Source organism: Pleurodeles waltl, chromosome 3_2 (assembly GCF_031143425.1).
Source record: "Pleurodeles waltl isolate 20211129_DDA chromosome 3_2, aPleWal1.hap1.20221129, whole genome shotgun sequence".
NCBI classification, from domain to species: Eukaryota; Metazoa; Chordata; class Amphibia; order Caudata; family Salamandridae; genus Pleurodeles; species Pleurodeles waltl.
The window spans coordinates 199,632,826-199,657,635 of NC_090441.1; the positions used below are offsets into that span (position 1 = coordinate 199,632,826).

At 49.8% G+C, this 24,810-nt stretch overlaps 1 protein-coding gene across 2 annotated transcripts; it reads right to left on the reverse strand.

Annotated features, from left to right (window-relative positions):
- Positions 1 to 2,590: 2,590 nt before the first annotated feature.
- Positions 2,591 to 12,198, reverse strand: LOC138286688 (tubulin alpha-1D chain-like). Of its 2 annotated transcripts, XM_069227171.1 has the most exons (4): positions 11,994 to 12,198; positions 7,751 to 7,973; positions 5,725 to 5,873; positions 2,591 to 3,670 (listed from the first exon to the last, which is right to left on the reverse strand). In XM_069227171.1, the coding sequence occupies exons 1-4, from the start codon at positions 11,994 to 11,996 to the stop codon at positions 2,687 to 2,689; spliced, it is 1,359 nt and encodes a 452-aa protein (XP_069083272.1). In that variant the 5' UTR covers positions 11,997 to 12,198; the 3' UTR covers positions 2,591 to 2,686. The 2 variants fall into 2 exon arrangements, with proteins under 2 accessions (XP_069083272.1, XP_069083274.1); XM_069227173.1 differs by lacking the exons at positions 7,751 to 7,973; positions 11,994 to 12,198 and adding an exon at positions 7,463 to 7,739.
- Positions 12,199 to 24,810: the final 12,612 nt, after the last annotated feature.

The window sequence follows — 24,810 nt, forward strand, 5'->3', positions numbered from 1 at the left end:
CCATATTTATTCCTTGGCTTTGAAGGGAGCTCGCACTGGCCATGCAGAGCCACACTTGTTCCATAGCTTAGAAGGAAGCTCGCACTGGCCCTGCAGAGCCACATTTGTTACATGGCTTTGAAGGAAGCTCGCACTGGACCTGCAGAACCACATTTGTGCCATGGCTTTGAAGGAAGCTCGCACTGGCCCCGCAGAGCCACATTTGTTCCATGGCTTTGAAGGAAGCTCACGCTGGCCCTTCCAGACACATTTGTTCCATTGCTTTGAAGGGAGCTCGCACTGGCCCTGCAGAGCCACATTTGTTCCATGGCTTTGAAGGAAGCTCGGGCTGGCCCTGCAGAGACACATTTGTGACATGTCTTTCAAGAAAGATTAGTGATGCTCTTGACAAGCGCTGAATTTCATGTGTGTGAGCCAAGACCCCCTGCACTCCTGTTCCCTGTGCTCCCTGTCTGATCAAAATACTGTTTTAAATGTCTTACCCGACTGAAGTTTTCTCAAAAATAATATATAATCTAGTTTAGAGAGAATTGGCATTAGGTAAGTCCCTTCAGTTATTTATCAGAAAGAAGTGTCATGAACATATTGGTTCAGCCCTTCAGAACAGCAACCATTCAATTGGGCAGTGGGCCAGCCCTCTTCTGCTATTAGCATTAGTGCCAGTGTTTGGCTCTGTCTAGTAGACAACTGCTGGTCTTTAGGATGTCAGTCTGAATGACAGCATTTTGCCTGCTTACTCTGTGTTTCTCTGAATCCGGCAAATTCAAGCCTCACAAGATATTTCCTTTAGCTCATCCCCCAGCAGCTCACCTGCAGCTCCAGACTAGTGCTTATAGAGTAATGAGGTTCCAGCAGCTCTGCCGTCATTGCTCCGGAACGACAACTTTCTTATGCGCCAGGCATCTCTGCTGAAAGCTTCAAATCCATGCCACCATCTTGAAATAGAATTCTGCATACTCTAGCATTTTTTTACTGTTCCAAGATGGCAGGCCAGCTTTGTTTTGTTAATGAAGCACACCCCCCCCCCACATTTAGTTGGGATCATTTTTGTTTGCTTCTTTTTTGTTTTATCATAGGCTTGTGCTACAAAGAAAACCACCACCTTGTTTTTTTAGGATGCAAGGAACTCTTCCCTATAAAGATCAGACTCACAGTCTGCAGTGTTGGTCTAAATGTGGCTTATGGGAGAGTAAATTGCTTCAGTGAACGTTCAGGCCTCAGTGTAGCTTACCGACAGCTTTGAATTACACTTGCGAACTGATGCACCAAATGCTCAACCTGTGTCTCCTATGTCACCATCTGTCCCAACTCTGATCCTTCCTGGTGAGTGGTGTACCCATGAGTGAGCAATACACTTGTCTGAGTGCAGGATAGCCACCATGTTGTGCGAGTGCAATGTGAGGGATGTTCCTGTGTGAATGCATGATTAATATTTTCTTGTTTGTTGTTCTTGCACAAGACAATATTTACCCTGTAGGTGGTCCTCAGGGTAAACATTGTTCCTGTGTCAGTACCAAGAGAGGCATATGTCTGTGTGAGTGCAGCCTGAGGAATGTGCCTATGTGAGGGCAGCAGTGTGAGACTGGGGTCCCTGCATGTTATGTCTTTGTGTGCATGCACTTTACAGGATCCATACCTATTGGTTTTGGTAATGCTTTTTAGGGTTATGGCTTGCAGAAATGCAGGGCAAGAACTGAAAGTACAATAGTGTATATGTAAAAGTCATAGTGAGTTAGTGATGTGGCAGATGCAGACTGGAGGTGAGGTGTGTCGGGCAGCTGACAGATCTAGTGAGGTGGCCTAGATGCTTTGCTTGCACCAGGGCCCATGGAGATCTAGCTACACCAATGACCTCACTTCCTACTCACCTGTTTCTTACTTCAAGAGCTAGATTGGGGGGTTGGAACGGAACCCGTGGAAGTGGTATAGGCCAGGACAGCATGCTCTGTGTGGACGCCTTGTTTTTGTCTGTTTTATGCCTAGCAGACATAGATGTCCGGGGATGCATGGTGATGGATGCATGGTGATGGATGCATGGTGATGGCCACAGGTTATCGATTGTTAATTGATGTATACTGTACATTGTGTATGGTAGTGTCACCTATTAGGTCATCTGCTGCCCAGTGTCCCTTATAGCGCATCTCTCTCCAAAGGCCCCTCTTTTCATCATACTGAGGTGCACCAACACCAGGATGGTGGGGTTCAAGAACAATATCCACTGAAAACACCAGATTGTATTTGGGTGCTCGGGGTGCTGACCCAGGAGAGCGTGGAGCGGAGGTTCATGCTCCTTGGTGGCACTCAGAGGGATACATCCTAGAAGATACTCTTGGGTGACTTACATTAGCCAGAAAAGGCGTCTGGCGTCCAACATTTCTCTGTTGAAAAAGATCTTTCATATTTATCTTATCTACAAAGCATTACACCTAACTCTACTGCATTTTATTTGGGGACCATCATGGCTCAAAAGATGAACCTCACCTGTAATTTGCAAAACCATATTAAACCATTTTAAATAGTCACTCATGATTTCAATTCTCACTGGAACTAAACAAACAAGATTTGCAATTAGATCACTTCACTCAAAGACTTTAATGAGTTATTTTATTCACCAAAATAGCTCTCTATAAGTTAAAAAAAAATTCTGTTCAGTGAAAATGTATCTGTAGGAACGGTTCATGTTAGCTTAATACTCCTCACCCTCCTCTTCCTCTCCCTCTCCTTCCACGCTGTCGGTTCCCACCTCTTCATAATCCTTCTCCAGGGCGGCCATGTCCTCCCGGGCCTCGGAGAACTCTCCTTCCTCCATCCCCTCACCTACATACCAGTGGACAAAGGCTCGCTTCGCATACATCAGGTCAAACTTGTGGTCCAAGCGAGCCCAGGCCTCAGCGATGGCTGTGGTGTTGCTCAACATACACACCGCACGCTGCACCTTGGCCAGATCCCCACCGGGCACCACAGTGGGAGGCTGGTAGTTAATACCAACTTTGAAACCAGTTGGGCACCAGTCTACAAACTGGATGGTACGTTTGGTCTTGATGGTTGCTATTGAAGCGTTTACATCTTTGGGCACCACATCGCCACGGTATAGCAGGCAGCAAGCCATGTACTTACCGTGGCGCGGGTCACATTTCACCATCTGGTTTGCGGGCTCAAAGCAAGCATTGGTGATCTCGGAGACTGAAAGCTGCTCATGGTAGGCTTTCTCTGCAGAGATCACAGGGGCATAGGTGGCCAAGGGGAAGTGAATACGGGGATAGGGCACCAAGTTGGTCTGGAACTCTGTGAGGTCAACATTGAGGGCACCATCGAACCGGAGAGAGGCTGTGATGGAGGACACAATCTGGCCGATCAGGCGGTTGAGGTTGGTGTAGGTCGGACGCTCAATGTCCAGGTTCCTTCTGCAGATGTCGTAGATGGCCTCGTTGTCCACCATGAAGGCGCAGTCCGAATGCTCCAGGGTGGTGTGAGTGGTCAGGATGGCATTGTAGGGCTCAACCACAGCGGTGGAGATCTGCGGAGCTGGGTAGATGGAGAATTCCAGCTTGGACTTCTTGCCGTAGTCAACAGACAGACGTTCCATCAGCAAGGAGGTGAAACCAGAGCCGGTGCCACCACCGAAGCTGTGGAAGATGAGGAAACCTTGGAGTCCAGTGCACTGGTCAGCCTGTGGGAGTGAGTAGAGGGTGAAGTTAGTATGATGGAAAAGTAATTCTATTTATAATGTTACAAACACTTATTGCAGCAGGGCTTCTGATCTTTACAGAACAGCAAGACCAGAATGGTTCTCGTAGAGTCGGAACCCAATAGAAGCCAACACCCCCTGAAAGGAGCAGGTTGGTGCAACTGGAGCCTTGTGATGTTTACAGTGTTTGATACCTAAGAAGCTGAAGGCCATCTCAGTGGCAGGCATGGCTGCAGATATACACATTAGTTAGGAGTTCCTTGATAACACAAGGCTGAGCCTGACAGAGCATCAACAAGGTTTAGCAGTTAATACACAAGGACAAGGAATAAGGATGACTCTATTTTTAAAGGGAAAGAATTGCCAAGGGAGAGATTAGGAGTAAAGGATATTACTGAGTGAGGCTATTAAACCAAGCAAGACAGGTGGGTAGATAAGAAAAGAAAAGTGAATGAAGAAACCTGGCGAGCAGGAAGAGTGAAAACACAGGCTGCAGAAAGTGTTCCTGAGCAGTGTCATGTAGCATCAACGGGGCGCTGAGGAAAGGAAAGCATCCAGGATCTTGCTGTGCAGGTGCAGAGTGGATCTTCAGGTTTAAGGAAGTTGATTGGTTTTGCCTGAGGTATTAACCCCAGTACTGTCATCCTAAAGTCAGCTGCCCACCAATATATGGCTTTTACGTGTGGGAGGAGGAAATGAGTGTGAGAACAGTTCCATGTACAGACGCAGTGGTTCTGCTTCATCTGTTGAGCAGTCAACTCTGTCATTATTGACCTGATGTTTACAAATGGAGTAAAATCTAGTTACCCATCAGGGGGCTGGACTAGTTTGCTCAGGTGACACCCAAGAGGCCAAGAGATCCTAAAGAACACTCCAGTAGGTAACACACTAGTCACAACACTGAATTTTAAAAGCGTCCAACAGGATTCTGGAGAAAGACTTTGAATGTCCAAACTTTGAGCATGGCATGGGCACCAGTCACTATCCTCATGTGACACATGCAGAATGTACTTAGTAGAAAGACTTCTTTTGGAACAAGTGAAGCTGGTCAAATCTGGCAACATTACACCATATTCACATCCAGGTGCCCTATAAACTAAGGACCCCTGAAGTCCATTGAATGCCTCAAATATCTGCTGGATGTTGATTACAAACACAATAGCAGCCAGTGATTGCCCCTGCAGTAGGGACTTCTAGCAGCTAAAAGCTAGAGCTGAAGTTCGGTATTCCGACCACCTCTGCTGTGGGGCGGTGGCGTATAACAAAGATAGGACCAAAGATAGATTAGCATAACAAGTGATGCTAATGTGGTGATAGGAGGTGCTAGGGGCTCTTAAATCTGCCTCCAAATGTCTTCAAGAACCTTTCTCCAGAGGTGGCCTGGTCATCACTGAAACCTGGTGCCTCAATGATGCTGTGGCAGGGTCAGTCACGGGTCAGACGAGTCACTGCCCTGCTGACCATTCACAAGCACAAGTTGTGTTTGCCCAGCCCACTCCTGGGGTGCACTTCTCATCTCACCCTACCCAGGGCCATGAATCTGGCAGGTCTGTGAGTCCCAGGTCCCAGTGCTTAAATTGTCAACAAAATAAGTGCCAGGGCCCTCCTCAGGAGGCCACCGCAGTCTTCACCACTCATTGTCCATGCCAGTATTGCCAACGATATACTACACTATATACTATACTACCCGTCACACACCTACAAGTCTGGCAATTGACACAGTTTGAAGCCCCCTCAAAGCTATAAGAATGGCAGGTCAGCAGGTATTAGCTGCTTTCAATGTACAATTATTTCATAAACAAGTATTGTTCTTCTCATCTTTAAATTGCACAAACAACGCCACCATGTGGCAGCTGTCATAAGTGCCGGTTTTGACAAGTAAGTGGCAGTGCTGAGCACCGGAGACCACCGGATCATTTTAAGCACTACCAGGTCCTCCTCGCAAGAGCCTGATATCTTCAGTGGGTGTCAGGAGATGCATCACTGGTCAGTCTGAGCTCTTCGATACAAACAAACGTGATAAAAAAAGTATTTACCAGTTTCCGAGTCCGGTCCAGCACCAGGTCGATGATCTCCTTGCCGATGGTGTAGTGCCCACGGGCGTAGTTGTTGGCAGCATCTTCCTTGCCAGTGATGAGCTGCTCGGGGTGGAAGAGCTGGCGGTACGTGCCCGTCCGGACCTCATCTGCAAAAATAATGTTCAGAATGGTTTGAGTTGAGAGTACACCTCCACAGCCCACTATAGGATACACAGAGTACAACAATGGTAAACCAGTCACAACAGGTATCGGAACATAACCCAGGAGTAGGGACCAGAGACCCATAGGCTGCAACAACACGACTGTCAAGAGAGCAGCAATGGAGAAGAAACGCAAGTATTAGGTATTGTTAGTGGATTCTGAGAGAACAAATTTGGGAGGAAGGATTCTCAGTCAAAGAGTGATTAGGCAGACAAGCAGTGTGATGCAGCAATTCAAGCATTGGACAGTGCAAGGGATCAGGATGGTGGGTAGGAAAGCAGCTTGTGGGAATGCACTGCTTGTGTGACAACCTCTGGTATGGGGGCCAAAAACATGAATGGCCCTTTACCAGCGTGCGATGACAAAGATGTAATCCTTGCCAATGTAAGGCCTAAAGACTGGAAAATACCTTGATAATGTTTGGTAGGGTCTGCTGAGCCACAAAGAGCTCTTGCATAAACCCAGATACTGACCTTCTACAAATGAGATTCATCTGCCTATGAACAGAGGATGGGGACTACTCAAAGCTAAGTCATCGGGACCAGGAGAAACACAGACCTCAGCAGGGTGAACATCAGGAGAAGACATGTCCTCTGCAGACCTCTGAGCAGGAGGTTCAGACCATGAGAAACCATGGTCAGTTCAGACATGAGCAGAATGCCAAGAGAAGCCATATTCTGCACAAACCCATGAGCAGCGTTGGGGACCAGGAGAAAACATTGTCATTACACAAACCTTGGTAAGGTGTACCTCAGCAGAAGGTATGTCCCCCACAGACCTCTGAGAAGGGGGTTCAGACCATGAGACGCCATGGCCAGTTCTGACATGAGCTGGCTGCCAGGAGAAGCCATATTCTGCACAGACACCTGAACAGGTAGTGGGGAAACAGGAAAATGCATTATCATTATACAGACCTAAGCTGGGTGTGCATCAGGAGAAGACATGTTAACTACAGAACTCTGAGCATGGGGTTCAGACCCTGAGAATACATATTGTGCACCGACACATGAGCAGGTGTTGGGGACCTGGAGAAAGCATTGCCATTACATAAACCTTTGCAGGGTGTACATCAGGAGACAATATGTCCACCACAAACCTCTGAGAAGGGAGTTCAAACCATGAGAAACCATGGTCAGCTCAGACATGAGCAGGGTGCCAGATGAAGACATTCTGCACCAACCCATGAGTAAGTGGTGAGGACTAGGAGAATGCATGGCCAGTCCACAGATTCAGGCTGCGTGTACATCAGAAGAAGTCACGTCCTCCATAGACTCCTGAGCATGGGATTCAGACCATGAGAAGCCATGGTCAGTTCTGACATGTAACATGAGCAGGATGCCAGGAGAAGCCATGCCCTACTCACAGGCATCTGACATAGGATGGAAATCAGGGAAAGAGTCCTGGAGATGCTGATCATACCCAGCCCATGGGCACAGTGAGGATGATGACTGACACCCTGTGATTCACCATCACCATGGGCTCCATAACTCACCCATGCGCACAGTGAGGTGATCACTGACACCCACCAACTCACTGATCACCGTGGGCTCCATAACTCACCCATGGGCACAGTGAGGTGACCACTGACACCCCATAGACTCACCATCACTGTGGGCTCCATAACTTACCCATGCACACAGTGAGGTGACCACTGACACCCCGTGACTCACCATCACCGTGGGCTCCATAACTCACCCATGCACACAGTGAGGTGACCACTGACACCCCGTGACTCACCATCACCGTGGGCTCCATACCCGGCCCATTGAGTGAGCACAGGGGTGAGTACGGGGTGTGTCACTGGCCACCTCACTGTACTCACCGATCACTGTGGGCTCCAGGTCCACAAAGACGGCCCGGGGCACGTGTTTCCCGGCCCCAGTCTCGCTGAAGAAGGTGTTGAAAGAGTCGTCGCCTCCCCCGATGGTCTTGTCGCTGGGCATCTGTCCGTCCGGCTGGATGCCATGCTCCAGGCAGTACAGCTCCCAGCAGGCATTGCCAATCTGGACTCCGGCCTGGCCGACGTGGACTGAAATACACTCACGCTGTGGAGGACAAAAAAGGCCATGGTAGAAACTTGAAGGCTTGTGGCAGAACACACCCCGATTCGTAGCCTAGGAATGCTGCCCTCTGCCTGTGTGTACCTACTGCCAGCTGATGGTCACCACTGGCTGCCTTCTGCCTCTCTTGGGTAAAGCTGTGATCTGTGCCCTGCTCTGTCCCACCACCACTCATGTGTGGTTGCTGGCCCCCTCATTGTCACATCTCATGCTACAAATGTTTCCATCTATCCCCTGGTATAGCTACACTGCCCCTCACCTGCACCCCCAGGTGGGGCTGCTGTGCCACTCATCTCCTACCTGGTACAGCGGTGCCCATCCCATGCAATCCTAGGTGAGGCTATTCTGCCCCTTACCTCTGCCCTAGTACTGTTGTGCCACCACGATAACTCTGCAAAGAGATGAACAAATGAAGAATCAAGGCACCCTACTCTGTACCACCTACACAGCTTTCAAGAATCAGTGACACTCCACTCAGTACCACCTCCAAACCGCTGCACACATCTGAACAACTCAAAAATCAGTGGCATCCCACTCTGTACAACCTCCACAACCACACACATAACTTAACCCAAGAATCAGTGGCACCCCACTCTGTACAATCTCAACAACAACACACACAACTTAACAACTCAAGAATCAGTGGCACCCCACTCTGTGCCACCTCCTTTTTTTTTAAAAACACTGCTTTTAATGAAATTTTAATTAAGAAACATAGCAGTACATGTCTCCTGCAATGGGGTAGCGGCAAGACATATTTACATCATCATTTCTGTTAAAAATTCATCACACGTGAGCAGCGCACAATTTCATTTACCCAGGCACGGCCTGTACATTTTGAAGAGTGAAAGTGGTGTGGGTGTGTGGTCACCCTGCCATTGAGGTTGCCCATTTATCTGGGGAGAATGCACCTTGAGGTGGGAGAAAACTAGAGGAGAGGTTTAGAGATGGGCGAGGACAGCTGTTTAGAGGATGTTTGTGCCACCTCCTTAACACTGCACAGGACTGTACAACTTGAGAATCAGAGGCACCCTACTCTTTGCACCCGCCACAGCACCCCCACATCTGAAGAACTCATGAAACCCACCCCACTCTGTACCACCTCATCCACCTTAACAACTCGAGAATCATGGCAACTCGCTCTGTGCCACCTCTACACATCTGAACTCCAGAATCAGTGTACAGGACTGAACAATCAGAGGCACCACACTATGTACCACAATCATAGCACCACACACACACACACCTGAACAACTCAAAAATCTGTGATTCTCCACTCTGTGTCACCTCCACACCACGACACACACCTGGACAACTCAAGAATCAGTGACACTCCACCCTGTACCACCTCCACAGCACCACACACACCTGAACAAGTCAATAATCAGTGACACCTGCACTGTGCACCTCCACAGCATCCCCACATCCGAACAACTCAAGAAACAGTGGCACCCTAATGTGTGCCACATCAACTGCACCACACACACCTGAATAACTCAAGAATCATGGCACCCCACTCTGCACCACCTCCACACATCTGAACTCCAGAATCAGTGTACAGGATTTAACAATCAGAGGCACTCCACTCTGTACCACATCCATAGCACCTCACACACACACCAAAACAACTCAAGAATCAGAGGCACTCCACTCTGTACCACATCCATAGCACCTCACACACACACACCAAAACAACTCAAGAATCAGAGGCACCCCACTCTGTGCCACCTCCACAGCACCACACACACACTTCAAAACAACTCAACTATCAGTGGCACCTCACTCTGTGCCACCTCCATTTTTTAAAACCACTTTTTTTATTAACATTTTCAAATAAACGAAGAATCATAGGAGTACAAGTCTCCTACATTGGGGGTAACTCTAAGACATATTTATATCATCATTTCTGTTAACAATTCATCACACGTAAGCAGCGGCACAATTTCAGTCATCCAGGCAGAGCCTGTACGTTCTGAAGAGTGAAAGTAGTGTGGGTGTGTGGTCACCCTGCCATTGAGGTTGCCCTTTTATCTGGGGAGAATGCACTTTGTGGTGGGAGAAAACTAGAGGAAAGATTTGGAGATGGGCGAGGTGAGCGGTTTGGAGGAGGTTTGTGCCACCTCCTTAACACTGCACAGGACTGAACAACTCGAGAATCAGAGGCAAGAATGCACTTTGTGGTGGGAGAAAACTAGAGGAAAGATTTGGAGATGGGCGAGGTGAGTGGTTTGTAGGAGGTTTGTGCCACCTCCTTAACACTGCACAGGACTGAACAACTCGAGAATCAGAGGCACCCCAATCTGTGCACCCGCCACAGCACCCCCGCAACAGAACAACTCATGAAACGGTGGCAACCCATTGTGCCACCTCCACAGTTACACACACACACCTGAACTCAAGAATCAGCACCACCCCACTCTGTACCACTTCCACAGCACCACACACCCGAGCAACTCAAGAATCAGAGCCACCCTATTCTGTGCCACCTCCACGGTACCTCACACACCTTAACTGAAGAATCAGTGGCAACCCACTCTGTACTACCTCCACATCACTGCTTGCACCTGAATAACTCAAGAATCAGAGGCACCCCACTCTGTGCACCCGCCACAGCACCCCCACAACAGAACAACTCATGAAACGGTGCCAACCCATGGTGCCACCTCCACAGTTCCACACACACACACACCTGAACTCTAGAATCAGCAGCACCCCACTCTGTACCACTTTCACAGCATCACACACCCGAAGAACTCAAGAGCCACTCTTTTCTGTGCCACCTCCTCAGTACCACATACACCTGAACTCAAGAATCAGCAGCACCCCACTCTGTACCACCTCCACACCACTGCACCCACCTGAACAACTCAAGAATCATAGATACCCCACTCTGTACCACCTCCACATCACTGCATGCACCAGAATAACTCAAGAATCAAAGGCACCCCACTCCGTACTACATCCATAGAACCACACACACCTAAACAACTTAAGAATTAGTTGACCCTACTCTGTGCCACCTCCACAGCACTGTATACACCCAAACTTTATCACCTCCACAACACCACACACACACACCTGAACAGCTCGAGAATCACTGGCACCCCAATCTGTACACCTCCACAGCACCCCCACATCTGAACAACTCAAAAACCGGTGGCACCCCACTGTGTGCACCTCCACAGCACCCCCACATCAGAACAAGTTAGGAAACAGTGGCAGCCCACACTGTGCACCCGCCACAGCACACAGCACCTCCATATCCGAACGACTCATGAAAACGGTGGCACTCCGCTGTGTGCACCTCCACAGCACCCCCACATCTGAACAGCGCTCTCTAAACTCATGAACCAGTGACCCCTCTTCCAACCCTACGAAGAGGCCCCTCCATGCGCTGCCCAAGCGTGAACGTGAAGTATGCGGGACCTCCATGCAATGCAGAGGCGTGCACACGGGACTTAGGGCGTTAGTACAGACATGGGCGTCTGCTGACATGTTTTCAGGGGTGGGCATCATTTTAACGTCACCCCGAGAAAGGAGAAAGCAGGGGTTATTAATTACCTGGAAGGGTGAGATAGAGGCGAAGAGTGCCTGCTGTTGAGGGGTGGGGGTTCTCCCAGGTACAGAGGGGTGCAGAAAGGGGGGTCCGTACCCCCCGTATTCTCCTCTCGTCTCCTGGTCCCCGGTGAGTCCTGTGTCCTAGGGGTAGGGGGTCGGTGTACAGAGGTGCATGGGCGGTGTGGGGTGGCTGCCAGGTACAGAGGGGGTCCGTACCCCCAGTACTCCCCATCTCAGAGGCGCATGGGCAGTGGGTGGGGTTCTCCCAGGTAATGAGGGGTGCACAGAGGTGGGGTCCGTACCCCCCGTCTCGTCTCCTGGTCCCCGATGAGTCCTGTGTCCTAGGAGTAAGGGTCGGTGAACAGAGGTGCCTCGGCAGTGGGGGGTGGGGCGTTCTCCCAGGTAATGAGGGGTGCACAGAGGTGGGGTCCGTACCCCAGTACTCACCATCTTGTCTCCTGGTCCCCGGTGAAGCCTTCGGTCCGATGGGTAAGGGCTCGGCGAGGGCTGGCGGTGATCTGAGGGCTCTCTGGCCGCTCCCCGTTTTATAGCGCTCAGAGGTCACGTGCCTCTGTTGTTGGATACGGGGGTCAGTGGATACGGGGGACTCCCCGCGGCTGTCGCCATGGAGACGCGAGGGAGTCTAACAAAGGAGGATGGGGAGGGATGGGCCGAGGGAGGGAGGAGGGAAGCATGGCGGCGCCCCAGGGCCAAGGAAACCCCAAACACCCCTCCCCCCCCCAACAACAGACGGTCACCCCAACACTCCCGCCACGGGCAGTCAGAGGGCGCGCCGTGATCACATCCAATTTACATTATTAAATACAGGACAAGTCTCATTCATTGCGGATTTGACATTCGGGGGTTTCGAGGCGCTATAGGGCTCGTGGGCACGATCCCTGGCAACACACCTCGATGCACCTGCTGTAGATGACTGTGAGTGGCTCCATCACCCGACTATAACATGGTATAAATCTATGTTAACCTTAAACGGTGGGGGAAAGAAGGGGCCCGAACCCCTACTAGCCTCCTACGGCAGATGCGGACCCCGATTCCTCACCCCACACCCCTAGACCTCAGAGGTGCCATCAGAAAGGGCGAAGCAGGAACCCCCTTTGGAAATTGCCCTGTTTAATGACAGCGCTGAACCGGCCAAACGCGCTTCGAGGCGCTTTGTCGTTGCACAGGCAGCAGACATTGAAGCTGGGGGGTGCCTGGGGCGCGGTGCTGTATTCTGGACCCCTTTAACGGCCCCAGGTATCCGAGGGATCACAAGATGTAACACTGCTTGTTGCTATGTTGTACGTTTCTACAACTCGTTGGGCCTCGAGGCGCTTCTGCAGCCTGGGCGTCCTCATAGACATGAGCAGTAGTGGTTCGGTTTCCGTATGTACGAGTGGACGAATTTAAGGTCACGTTTCTTGCACCCCTCTAACGCCCCCACGTGTGCACCATATCTAAGATACTGCGCACCAAATGTTTTGACGCTACTGATGTACTCTGCAGAATTAGCACCAAATGTTTGCATCCCCCACCACCACCATGTGTGTGCCGTTTTTAAGATACTGTGCACCATGGTGGTAGTTAGGGAACTCATGTCAAAGTTTTTGACGCTAGTTTGGCACTTTGTTTTATTAGTGTTAAAAATGTTGACCATAATCCCACAAAGCCCACTGAGGCCCATTATAAATAATGGTGTGCCTCATTTTAACGCCTGCTCTGTGAAGGCGTAAAAAATGCTGCAAAAAATGGCATATAAAATCCTTTAGATTTCTTTGTGCCATTTTTTCGCCCCCCCCCTGCCGACGGGGGAATGCCCCATTTGCATACATTATGTCTGGTGCAGGCATAATTAGGCGGAAGGGGTTACAAAGTGGCACAATGCATGCATTGCGCCACTTTGTAAATATGGCACAGCTTTTTACCGATAATATTGCCACATTAGCATAAAAAGTGACGCTAATGTGGCGATATATGGCGCTAGGCCCTCTTAAATCTGGAACTCTATGTGCAGCACTGATCCAGCGGTATCTTACTGATGCACCCCACTGAACCCCCCAAACTCCAAACATATCCAACATGTCAAATGGTGTAACGTGTTGTCTTCAAATATACTGGAGAAACTGATGGCATTGTTTACCTGACGAACAGCTTAGTGGGTCAAAGCACCTGAGGCAGAGAGGTTCATGTGCTCACAAGTTTGAAGCCTTGCAGGGACATCTTGGTCTCTCATTATCATGAGGCGGATTATTGGGCTCTCCCATTGGACCATTTACCCTGCAGGAGGATCCTGCTTCCTTGAGCTCGCCTTCGGATACCTGCGTTATTGTGTGTCAGCCTCCTGCCGCTGGGGTGAAGGAGCCAGCAGGTCCCACTCCTTTAACAGCATTATATCATTATAGCGCTGGAGAAGTCTATAGTGTCTCCCTTGGGAGACAGAACATCGGAGGCAGCACACCTACACAACAGCTCCAAGGATGGTGCCAGTGCCAGGCGTTTAGAGCACAGTAGACAGTAGAATAGCTCAGTGTGTTTCTGCACCTGTCATGGAGATAGTAGGTGGCAGGTCACCCCCTAGCCTCCACCTCTAGTGCAAAGGGTTCACTGTTATTCCCCATTCACTCATGGCGGCATCCAGGGAATGTAAACTAAAAAGCCGTACTCAAGAGTTCCTCCCTCGGACTCCGCAAATCAGTCCAGTTTTTAAGAGTCTGGGGATTAGCAGCACCAATGGTGGAAAGTCCCTCGGGACCCAAAGGCCCATTTCTCAGCTTACCATCTCCTGTGGCCTCGGAGGAGCACGGTCCGGTTCTGGATCGCCTGAGTCGGGCCGCTTGCAGTCACACACAGTAGCACCTGGCAGGCGCCGGCTCTCGTCACACTCCCTGCGGATTTCAGATGAGCGAGGTGCTGCTAGTCCGGTGGTCTTGCCATAATTCTTTTCCTCCCTCGGAGGAGGATGGGAGGTGATTTCCTTGCTTGAACGAGTTCATAGGGAAAGTCCACAAGTTCAGGTTGGGTACACCTTGGTTACAACAGTTTCTCGGTCTTTGGTGGCGACCTGAACCGCTCAGCTTCTGCATCGCCAAAGGCCTCTCCTAGCCTTTGGAGTTGCCCCTCTGGCTTCACACTCCAGCCACGCTAGCCCCAAATAGATGGTCATGGTGGCATTTCCTGGCATACAGGGTTGCCATACCACTTCAGCATATGGGCAATGACCCGATTGATTCTCCCATCACAAGCTCTGATCCATGCAACAGCAGCCCCTCCTGGCATATAGGGTCGCAGAGTGTAGGAGGCTGGCCTGGTTTATAGTGAGTACCATGTGGTACTTACACTTTGTGGCAGGTCCAGTTATCCCTTATTAGTAGAATAGAGGTGTTTCTAGCAGCTTTGGCTGATAGACGTAGCTATGGCAAAGCAGCTTAGGCTGAACTAGGAGACATACAAAGCTCCTACTATACCACTTATATCATACAGCACAAAATCACAAGAAAACACAATACTCAGAGTTACTAAAAATAAAGGTACTTTATTTTAGTGACAATATGCCAAAAGTATCTCAGAGAATACCCTCACTTAGGAGGTAAGTAATATACACAAATTATATGTACCCAAACCAAAAACAGGTAAGTAACAGAAAAGTAGTGCAACCAATGTAGAATCACAATGGAACGCAATAGGTAGAAATAGGCCTAGTGGCAACACAAACCATATACTCCAAAAGTGGAATGCAAACCACGAATGGACCCCAGGACTATGATAGGTTGTAGAGAGTCGCTGGGATTGTAAGAAAACCGTAAGGGTGTCCAAGATACCCCACCTCAAGACCCTGAAAAGTAGGAGTCAAGTTACCCTACTACCCCAGAAAGACAGAATAGTCATGATAGGGGATTCTGCAAGAACCACAAACATCAACAAAACACTGAAGATGGATTCCTGGACCTGAGGACCTGTAAAGGAAGGGGACCAAGTCCAAGAGTCACGCAAATGTCTGGGGGGGGGGGGGGCAGGAGCCCACTAAACCCTGGATGAAGGTGCAAAAGGGCTGCCTCCGGGTGGAAGAAGCCAAAGATTCTGCAACAACGGAAGGTGCCAGAAACTTCCCCTTTGGTGAGAAGATGTCCCATGGCGTGCTGGAGGTTCCACGCAGAAAGACCGCAAACAAGCCTTGCTAGCTGCAAGAGTTGCGGTTGAGGATTTTAGGTGCTGCTGGGGTCCAGGAAGAACTAGGATGTTTCCACTTGATGGAGGAGACAGAGGGGTGCTCAGCAACTCAGAGAGCCCCCACAGAAGCAGACAGCACCCGCAGAAGTACCAGAGCATGCACTTAGAAGATCTGAGGACAGCGGTTGACTCAGAGTCACAAAGGAGAGTCCCACGACATCGGAGTCCAACTCAGCAGAGGTGGGCAATGCAGGACGGAGTGCTGGGGACCCAGGCTTGGCTGTGCACAGAGGAATCCTTGGAAAAGTGCACACAAGCCAGAGCAGCTGCAGATCACTCAGTACACAGGATTACTGTCTGGCGTGGGGAGGAAAGGGCTTACCTCCACCAAATTTAGACAGAAGGGCCACTGGACTGTGGGAGACACTTGGACCCAGCTCCTGTGCTCCAGGGACCATGCTCATCAGGATGAGAGGGGACCCAGAGGACCGGTGATGCAGTATTTTGGTGCCTGCGTTAGCAGGGGGAAGATTCCGTCGACCCACGGGAGATTTCTTCTTGGCTTCCAGTGCAGGGTGAAGGCAGACAACCCTCAGAGCATGCACCAACAGGAAACAGTGGAGAAAGCCAGCAGGATGAGGTGCTACAATGTTGCTGGTAGTCGTCTTGCTACTTTGTTGCGGTTTTGCAGGTGTCCTGGAGCAGTCAGCGGTCGATCCTTGACAGAAGTCGAAGAGGTAAGTGCAGAGGAACTCTGGTGAGCCCTTGTATTCGTTATCTGAGGAATAGCCCAGAGGAGAGACTCTAAATAGCCAGAAAAGGAGGTCTGGCTACTGAGAAAGGAGGCTTGGCTACTGAAAGAGGTAAGCACCTATCAGGAGGGGTATCTGACGTCACCTGCTGGCATTGGCCACTCAGAGCTGTCCATTGTGTCCAAACACCTCTGAATCCAAGATGGCAGAGGTCTAGGATACACTGGAGGAGCTCTGGGCACCTCCCCTGGGAGGTACTGGTCAGGGGAGTGGTCACTCCCCTTTCCTTTGTCCAGTTTCGCACCAGAGCAGGGCTGGGGGATCCCTGAACCAGTGTAGACTGGCTTATGCAGAGATGGGCACCATCTGTGCCCATCAAAGCATTTCCAGAGGCTGGGGGAGGCTACTCCTCCCCAGCCCTTCACACCTATTTCCAAACACCCTCTCTCAGAGGAAATCCTTTGTTCTGCCTTCCTGGGACTGGGCTGCCCAGGCCCCAAGGGGGCAGAAACCTGTCTGAGGGGTTGGCAGCAGCAGCATTGGAGACCCCGGAAAGGCAGTTTGGCAGTACCCGGGTTCTGTGCTAGAGACCCGGGGATGCATGGAATTGTCCCCCCAATACCAGAATGGTATTGAAGTGATAATTCCATGATCCTAGACATGTTACATGGCCATGTTTGGAGTTACCAATGTGACGCTACATATAGGTAGTGACCTATGTATAGTGCACGCGTGTAATGGTGTCCCCGCACTCACAAAGTCCGGGGAATTTGCCCTGAACAATGTGGGGGCACCTTGGCTAGTGCCACGGTGCCCACACACTAAGTAACTTGGCACCTAACTTTCACCAAGTGAGGGTTAGACATATAGGTGACTTATAAGTTACTTATGTGCAGTGAAAAATGTATGTGAAATAACCTGGAAGTTATTTCACTCAGGCTGCAGTGGCAGTCCTGTGTAAGAATTGTCTGAGCTCCCTATGGGTGGCAAAAGAAATGCTGCAGCCCATAGGGATCTCCTGGAACCCCAATACCCTGGGTACCTAGGTACCATATACAAGGGAATTATAAGGGTGTTCCAGTGTGCCAATGAGAATTAGTAAAATTAGTCACTAGCCTGCAGTGAAAATTTTAGAAAGCAGAGAGAGCATAAACACTGAGGTTCTGGTTAGCAGAGCCTCAGTGATACAGTTAGGCACCACACAGGGAACACATACATATAGGCCACAAACTTATGAGCACTGGGGTCCTGACTAGCAGGATCCCAGTGACACATATCAAACATACTGACAACATAGGGTTTTCACTATGAGCACTGGGCCCTGGCTAGCAGGATCCCAGTGAGACAATAAAAACACCCTGACATATACTCACAAACAGGCCAAAAGTGGGGGTAACAAGGCTAGAAAGAGGCTACCTTCCTACACAGAGTCAACGCCGGTACACAGGCAATGGCCCGATCAGTGCAGGGAGTGGGTTTCCCCCACCTTCACAACGGCCACACAGTTGCTGATGAAGTTCAACACACGGGCTACAGCCCAAGACTGTCTGTGCAGCCCTTGCACAGAGTCCTCATGCCAGGCCTGCCTTCTGGACGTGTCTCTCTCCAATGCTCTCCTCTTCCTCACGGGCACAGCAGTCTTGGCAAGCAGGCAGGCAGTGGTGCTCCAGGCTCCAGGGCATGTGTCTTGGTTTCCCTGGGTGAAGTCCCCTCACCTAGCAGGGAGACTAGCAGGCTGTGACCCTAGTCCAAGTCACAGGCAGAAGCCTTGCAGAGCTTCCCCTCCTCACACAGCCCGTCCGGCTGCTCAGAAGATGACAAAGTATGGGGTCTCAGAATTTCAGGTAGTGTTTATTGTGTTTTGTGCGTGGCAGTATAACGAGGAGGCAATTAAGTGGAGTCGAAGGAATCTGGCCCTCTACAATCCCGGCTATCCGTGCCATGACCTCAGTCCAAACCTGCAGCAGTGGAGGACATTCCCAAACCATGTGGATGAAAGTGGCTAGTTTGAGGTTGCTTCTGGGGTATTTAGGGCACGTCCCTTGGAGCATTTTGCTGAGCTGATCAGGCGTAAGGTAAGCCTGTTGTACATAATTAAACTGTGCACATTTCAGCCATGCGTTACAGGAGACACGCTTGACCTGCATTAGGGCCATATCCCATTGTGTAATAGTGAGCTCTGTGTTTAGGAAGTCCCCCCACCTTACCGTACTCTGAGACGGAGGGCCTCCCCTCCCATAAAAACGTGCCTTATATAGGGTCGAGACAGCTCTACGATTCAAGCCATGAGGAGGAATGCACTGTAGCCCTGCATGTACCAGAGGTTCAGATGTCTCTGGGGGCAATATGCTTGCAAGCTTCGCTCTAATGAGTAAGTAAGAAAAAGGGCCACCCCCATGCCATGTTGCTCCTGTAAATCCAGGAATGAGAGTAAGGCACCGTCCTGATACAAATCGCCTAGATGTATCAGCCCAGCCTCCCTCCATGGGGTGGAATCATGTATACCCAGTAGGCCACTTATGGCTGGTAAATCCCACAAAGGTGATTCCGGTGCAAATGGGAATGGTGCCCGCCTAACATTAATGTATTGTGTCCAGGTGAGCTTGGCCATGCGTAGCAGCAGTCCAGGTCTACAGTCCAGGCCATCCGAAGAAAACAGCCATTTCAGGAGGCTGTCATTTCTCAGGCCAGCTCCTATCAGGCGCACCTCTCCCGTTCCAGTATCTGCCAGCCAGCGCATAGGCCATTGTAGCTGCGCTGCAGCAAAATATAATTCTAAAGCAGGAACTCCTAGACCTCCTTCTGGACAAGGCCGCTGTAGGATCGTCAGTGAGGTTCTCTTGCGTGCCGATCCCCACACGAGAGCCATCGCTAGGCTCCGCAGGGAGTGAAAGAAGGATTGAGGTGGAATCACTGGTAGAGCAGAAAAAGGTACAACAATTGTGGGAGTACCAGCATCTTGACTATCGATGCCCTGCCCATGGGAGATAAAGGCAATTGGATCTAGAAGTGCATAGATTGGCGTATAGAGGACAATACCCTTCCGTGGTTACCTCCCACCAAATCCCTGGGTGTATGATAAACATTGACTCCCAAGTAACGGAAGGTATCAAAGGCCCAGGGGAGGCATCCCCCCTGCAACAGGTCGCAGTGTTCTCGTGCCACCTTCAGCAATAGGAATATACAGGATTTGCCCCAATTTATCTTAAGGCCTGCAACCTCCCCAAAGTGCGTAAGTCATATAAATGCAGTAGTGTGGTCGCATGGTACTGTAAATATATAAGAATGTCATTGGCAAGTATCCCACAGAGGTGGAGTACTGTCCTGTTCTGGATCGCGCGAGTCGGGCCGCTCGCAGTCACACGCGGTAGCAACTGGCAGGTGCCGGCTCTCTTCACTGAGCCACAGTCCCTGCAGATTTCAGATGAGCGAGGTGCTCCTAGTCTGGTGGTCTTGCGATAAATCTTTTCCTCCCTCAGTGGAGGATGGGAGGTGGTTTCCTTGCTTGAACAAGTTCATGGGGGAAGTCTACAAGTTCAGGTTGCGTAAACTTTGGTTACAACAGTTTCTCCGTTCCAGGAGGCGACCCGCACCTCTCAACTTCAGCATCGCCAAAGGCCCCTCCTAGCCAATAGGGTCGCCCCTCTGGCTTCACACTCCAGCCACGCTAGCCCCAAATAGATGGTCATGGTGGCCATTCCTGACATACAGGGTTGCCATACCACTTCAGCACATGGGCAATGACTCAATCGATACAGGGGCAGGTTTCTCCAATCACAAGCTCTGATCCACACAACAGCAGACCTTCCTGCCATATGGGGTCACAGCGGCACTATCATTGCAGGGAGTGGGTTTCTCTCACCTTCACAGCAGCCACTCCTGGCATACAGGGTTGCCGATGAAGTCCAACACACGGGCTACAGCCAAAGACTGTCTGTGCAGCCCTTGCACAGAGTCCTCATGCCAGGGCTCCCTTCTGGACCTGTCTCTCTCCAACGCTCTCCTCTTCCTCATGGGCACACCATCTGGCACACCATGGCGTGTGGTCGCATGGTCCCGTAAATATATAAGAACGTTATTGGCATATAATGAAACGACACACCATGTGGGCCCCATCACACTACCCCATTCCGGACCTCTGGAACGTAATGCAATAGCCAACGGTTTCATGGCCAATGCAAACAGGACCGACGACAAGGAGCAACCCTGCTGGGTACCCCGTCCTATAGAGAAGGAGCTTGAAATGTAGTGACCTGTATAGATGTGCGCTCTTGGGTCCACGTATAGGAGCTCAACCCATTTTTGGAAGTTAGGTCCCAATCTGAAAGCTCATAGGGTTTGTAACAAATAGCCCCAACTCAGCGTATCAAATGCCTTCTCGAAGTCCAATGAAACTGCCACAGGGAAAACTGTTTTCTCGTCAGGGCATCAACATTATGGCACAGCCGTATAATATTAGAATGTGTAGCCCTCCCCAGGACAAAGCCACTCTGGTCAAAAAGAATAAGGGTACTTATTATTGGGAGAAGCCTGTTCATAAGAATTTTACTTAAGATCTCACAGTCAAGGTTGAGCATTAACAACTGCCTATAAGAGCTCACATCTAAGGGATCCCTACCAGGCTTCAGCAGCAAAACGATCAGGGCTTCCTGAAGCGATTCAGGCAATGTGCCACACTGATGTGCCTCACTATAGAGCGCAAGGAGACGCGGGCTAAGGAGGACCCGAAGGTTGTGCATTACGCAACAGGGAACCAATCTGTGCCCAGTGTTTTGCCCTGTTCCATCCGCTGAATCGCTAATGTAACTTTCTTTATCTGGAGTGGTTGTTCCAACTCCTGTTGTTGTGCTAGGGACCAGGCTGGAAGCAACCCCGCACGGACCAATGTAGATAGTATGGAAGGGGGAGATGCCTCAGGGGCAGTGTACAACTGTTCATAGTATTTAGTGAATACTTCATTAATGTCCGCCTGAGTGTTCTGGACAGTCCCTGTGTGATACCGAATGGCTCCTGTCAGGGTCCTAGGTGTCTCCGTTTTCAGCAACCATGCTAATATACCCCCTGGTTTGTCTCCTTCCATGTGTTGGCGGGCCACATAGGATTTATAATCTAGGTCTTCCAGCCTGCTGAGCTCCTCCGAGTAGTGGCGGCGTTGGGCCCCTAGTTTCAGATATGCACTCTGGAGCGTGATTGCCTCCATCTCCAACAAACGCAGAAGCCTCTCTGATTCAAGCGAGCAGCCCATGTCGTGGAGATACAGTGTCCCCCCATAACCACCTTCAGGGCCTCCCACTCCACCCCCCTAGATGTCTCTGTTGCTGCGTTTTCTTGGAAATAAGTGGAGATGGTTGTGGCTAGTGTGGTGTGATGCACAGTGTCCTGTAGAGCCTTGGCTCCTAGGCGCCAGGAAGGGATAACTGGATGTGTCCTCATCCAATGAAACGTGATCCTAAGTGTGTTATGATCTGAAAGAGTCCTGCTTAGGTATTCAGAACTGCACATTAGTGGCCAGCATTTATAACTGCAGAGGAGATAATCCAGACGTGTGTGTCCTTGATGGCCTGGAGCATAGTAGGAGTATCCCCTTTCGTCAGGGTGACCCAGACTCCGTATGTCATTGTAACAGAGTCACCTCCATTACTTGTAACGCTGCACAGATTATGCCGACAGGGGAGTGCCTCGGGGGCACTCCAGAGAGTAGTACGTCTAGGAGCACGCCCACCAACGAGGAATCGAAAAGGACGGACGAGGATGAAGGGGGCAGGGAATAGATACGGAAGAGAGTTCGGGAGGTTGCATGGAGGAAGCCGAGAGGATCGAAAAACATCGAGAAGATGCCGAAAGTGAGGAGGACGCGGAGAGAAAGAAAGAGGATGCCGGGACCGAAGGAGGAAATGTCGGGGACCCGAAAGACGTGGAAAGACTCGGAGAATCCGAACGTCCCCAAGGAGAGGAAGAAACACCGGGAGGAAGAGAAACAACCCGCCACGTCCCAGGAGGGACGTGGCTAAGGCAGGTACGTGCCTGCATTCTGGGTCCCACCAAATATCTTTTTAAAGGGAAGGGAGGGGGAAAGAGGAATGAGATGGGAGGAAGGTAAAAGCTAAGAACCTCAATATCCACCTACACTATAAAAACCCGTCTGACTCTTGTCACAAAGAGCAGACCACAAACGGATATATATTTTTTTGTTGACTGCACCTTATCACCAATACACTCGTTTACTATATCAAGATTAAAGAGTGGGTCGCTGAGTGTTCACTATTAGGCACTATCCCTCACTTTTCCCCCTCCCCCTCACCTGGCGATAAAAGGAAAAAATACTCACACATAAAATACTTATCTCTTGTCCCTCTGTTAGTTTGTTTTCACTCTGGCCCATCCTCTGGGGACGTCACCCTCTGGACCTGAGACATCAACCCTGACCAGGACAATAATTGAAAATACCCATGACATATTGGTGTCAGACGTGGGATTTATTCTCTGATTATAAAAAGGGAATATGGAGGTAAAACCCTTCTTAGAAGACATGATTAATCAACTTGCTGAAGGGCAAATACATTTACAGATGGTATGGGAGGAACAGCTATGAGAAGCCCGGAACGACAGAGAAACTCTACAAAATACATTAAAAAGTCAAGCTACGATCATAGCAAACAACCAGTTGGTCCACAGAACAGCTCTCCAGAAGTTGACTGACACTATAGCCACCACTAGGGTTCATCCCAGCGTACCAAGTTCCGTACTACAAAAGTTTCAAGAGGGAGAAGACCCCATGTCTTCTTCACAAATTTTGAAAGGGTCGCAGCATCCGCGAACTGGCCTCAAGACAGATGGGGGCAGTGTGTAGCTCCCCTCCCGACAGGAACATTACAAGCCGCTTACCAGGCAGTAAACCCAGGGGGAACGACACCATATCCAGAGATAAAGAAGGCTATTCTTGAAAGGGTGGACTTTGATACGGAGTATTAATGTATAAAATTTAGGAAGATGAACTGGATTCCCATGGAAAAACCCCGATTTCCATACTACAGAGTACAAGATTTAGGGTTAAAATGGTTGAGTCTGATCGCCTCAAACAGAAAAGAATTAATCCAGATAATATTACTAGAACAGTTTTTAGAAGCCGTTCCCCTACAAGCTCGTAACTGGATTAAACAGCATCCTAATGTCACCACAACATCAGCCATTGATTTGGCATGTGCGTTCCACAGAGCTCCTGATTTTAGAATAGCTCCCCAAAAAGGACAGGGCTTTTTAATCTCTCTAAATCTAGCCATTCCCACCATATGCAGAGTGTCACAGTCAATAGTTCAACCTTTCAGATGCGGGCACAAACTTAACACCAGCGATTGTCTCAGTACCTTGAAAAGTCGTAAACTCTTCCTCCTAGATATGAATGACATCCGGAGAGATTCATTCAATGAATGGATCATGGATTGTTTAAATACCTTACTCCCCTACAGCACGAAAACCGCAAGTCGCCGGAAATCTGTCGCCCTGTGGTTTACTCCTCATCTACAAATTCTCAAAAGGAAATGTAGATGTCTGGAAAGAAGATGGAGAAAATCCTACGACCCTGCACTAAAGGAAGAATATAGGAAGGCTATTAGATTTTATTAGGCTGAAATCAAATCAGCACAAAGTCCCTATTATGCTGCTGGAATTGAACAGTCTTCCAACTTTTCAAGGAGATTTTTCAGTTACTCAAATACATTTTACAATCACCCTTTGATGGTGAATTAGTCGAAGCCTCTCAAGAGCACAATAACAATCTGGCAATGTTTTTTCAGCAAAAAATTATCGATGTCTATTCTGATTTTCCGAATATTAGGCTCCACTTGGAAGTTGCGGTGGATCACCGCCACAATTGTGCTGCTACTATCTTGCAATGTCACCCTCTCTCACAGGATCAGGTCGCCTCCCTCCTTTCAACTCTCAAGTCAAAATCTCCTTTGGACCCTGCTCCACCTTTGATATTGGCCCTTGGGGCGCACATCATTGTCCCTGTCCTGACTGAACTGTTAAATTCCTCACTATCCATGAGCAAAGTTCCTGATCAGTGGAAACATGCCCTAGTCAAACTCCTGCTGAAAAAAACTAACCTGGATGCAACAGTGCTAAAAAAATTATAGAACCATCTCGCTGCTGCCTCAACTCTCGACATTTTTGAGGACAATAACATTCTTCATCCTATTGAGATGGGCTTCAGACCTCTTTAGCAACACAAAAGGATGATGGACGGAGTGCTGACAATGCAAACACTCACCCCCAGTCAAAAATATGCAAATCAGTCTTGACCCTGTTCCTCATGGGAACAGTCCAGCCCGAACTGCCAGGCCAGG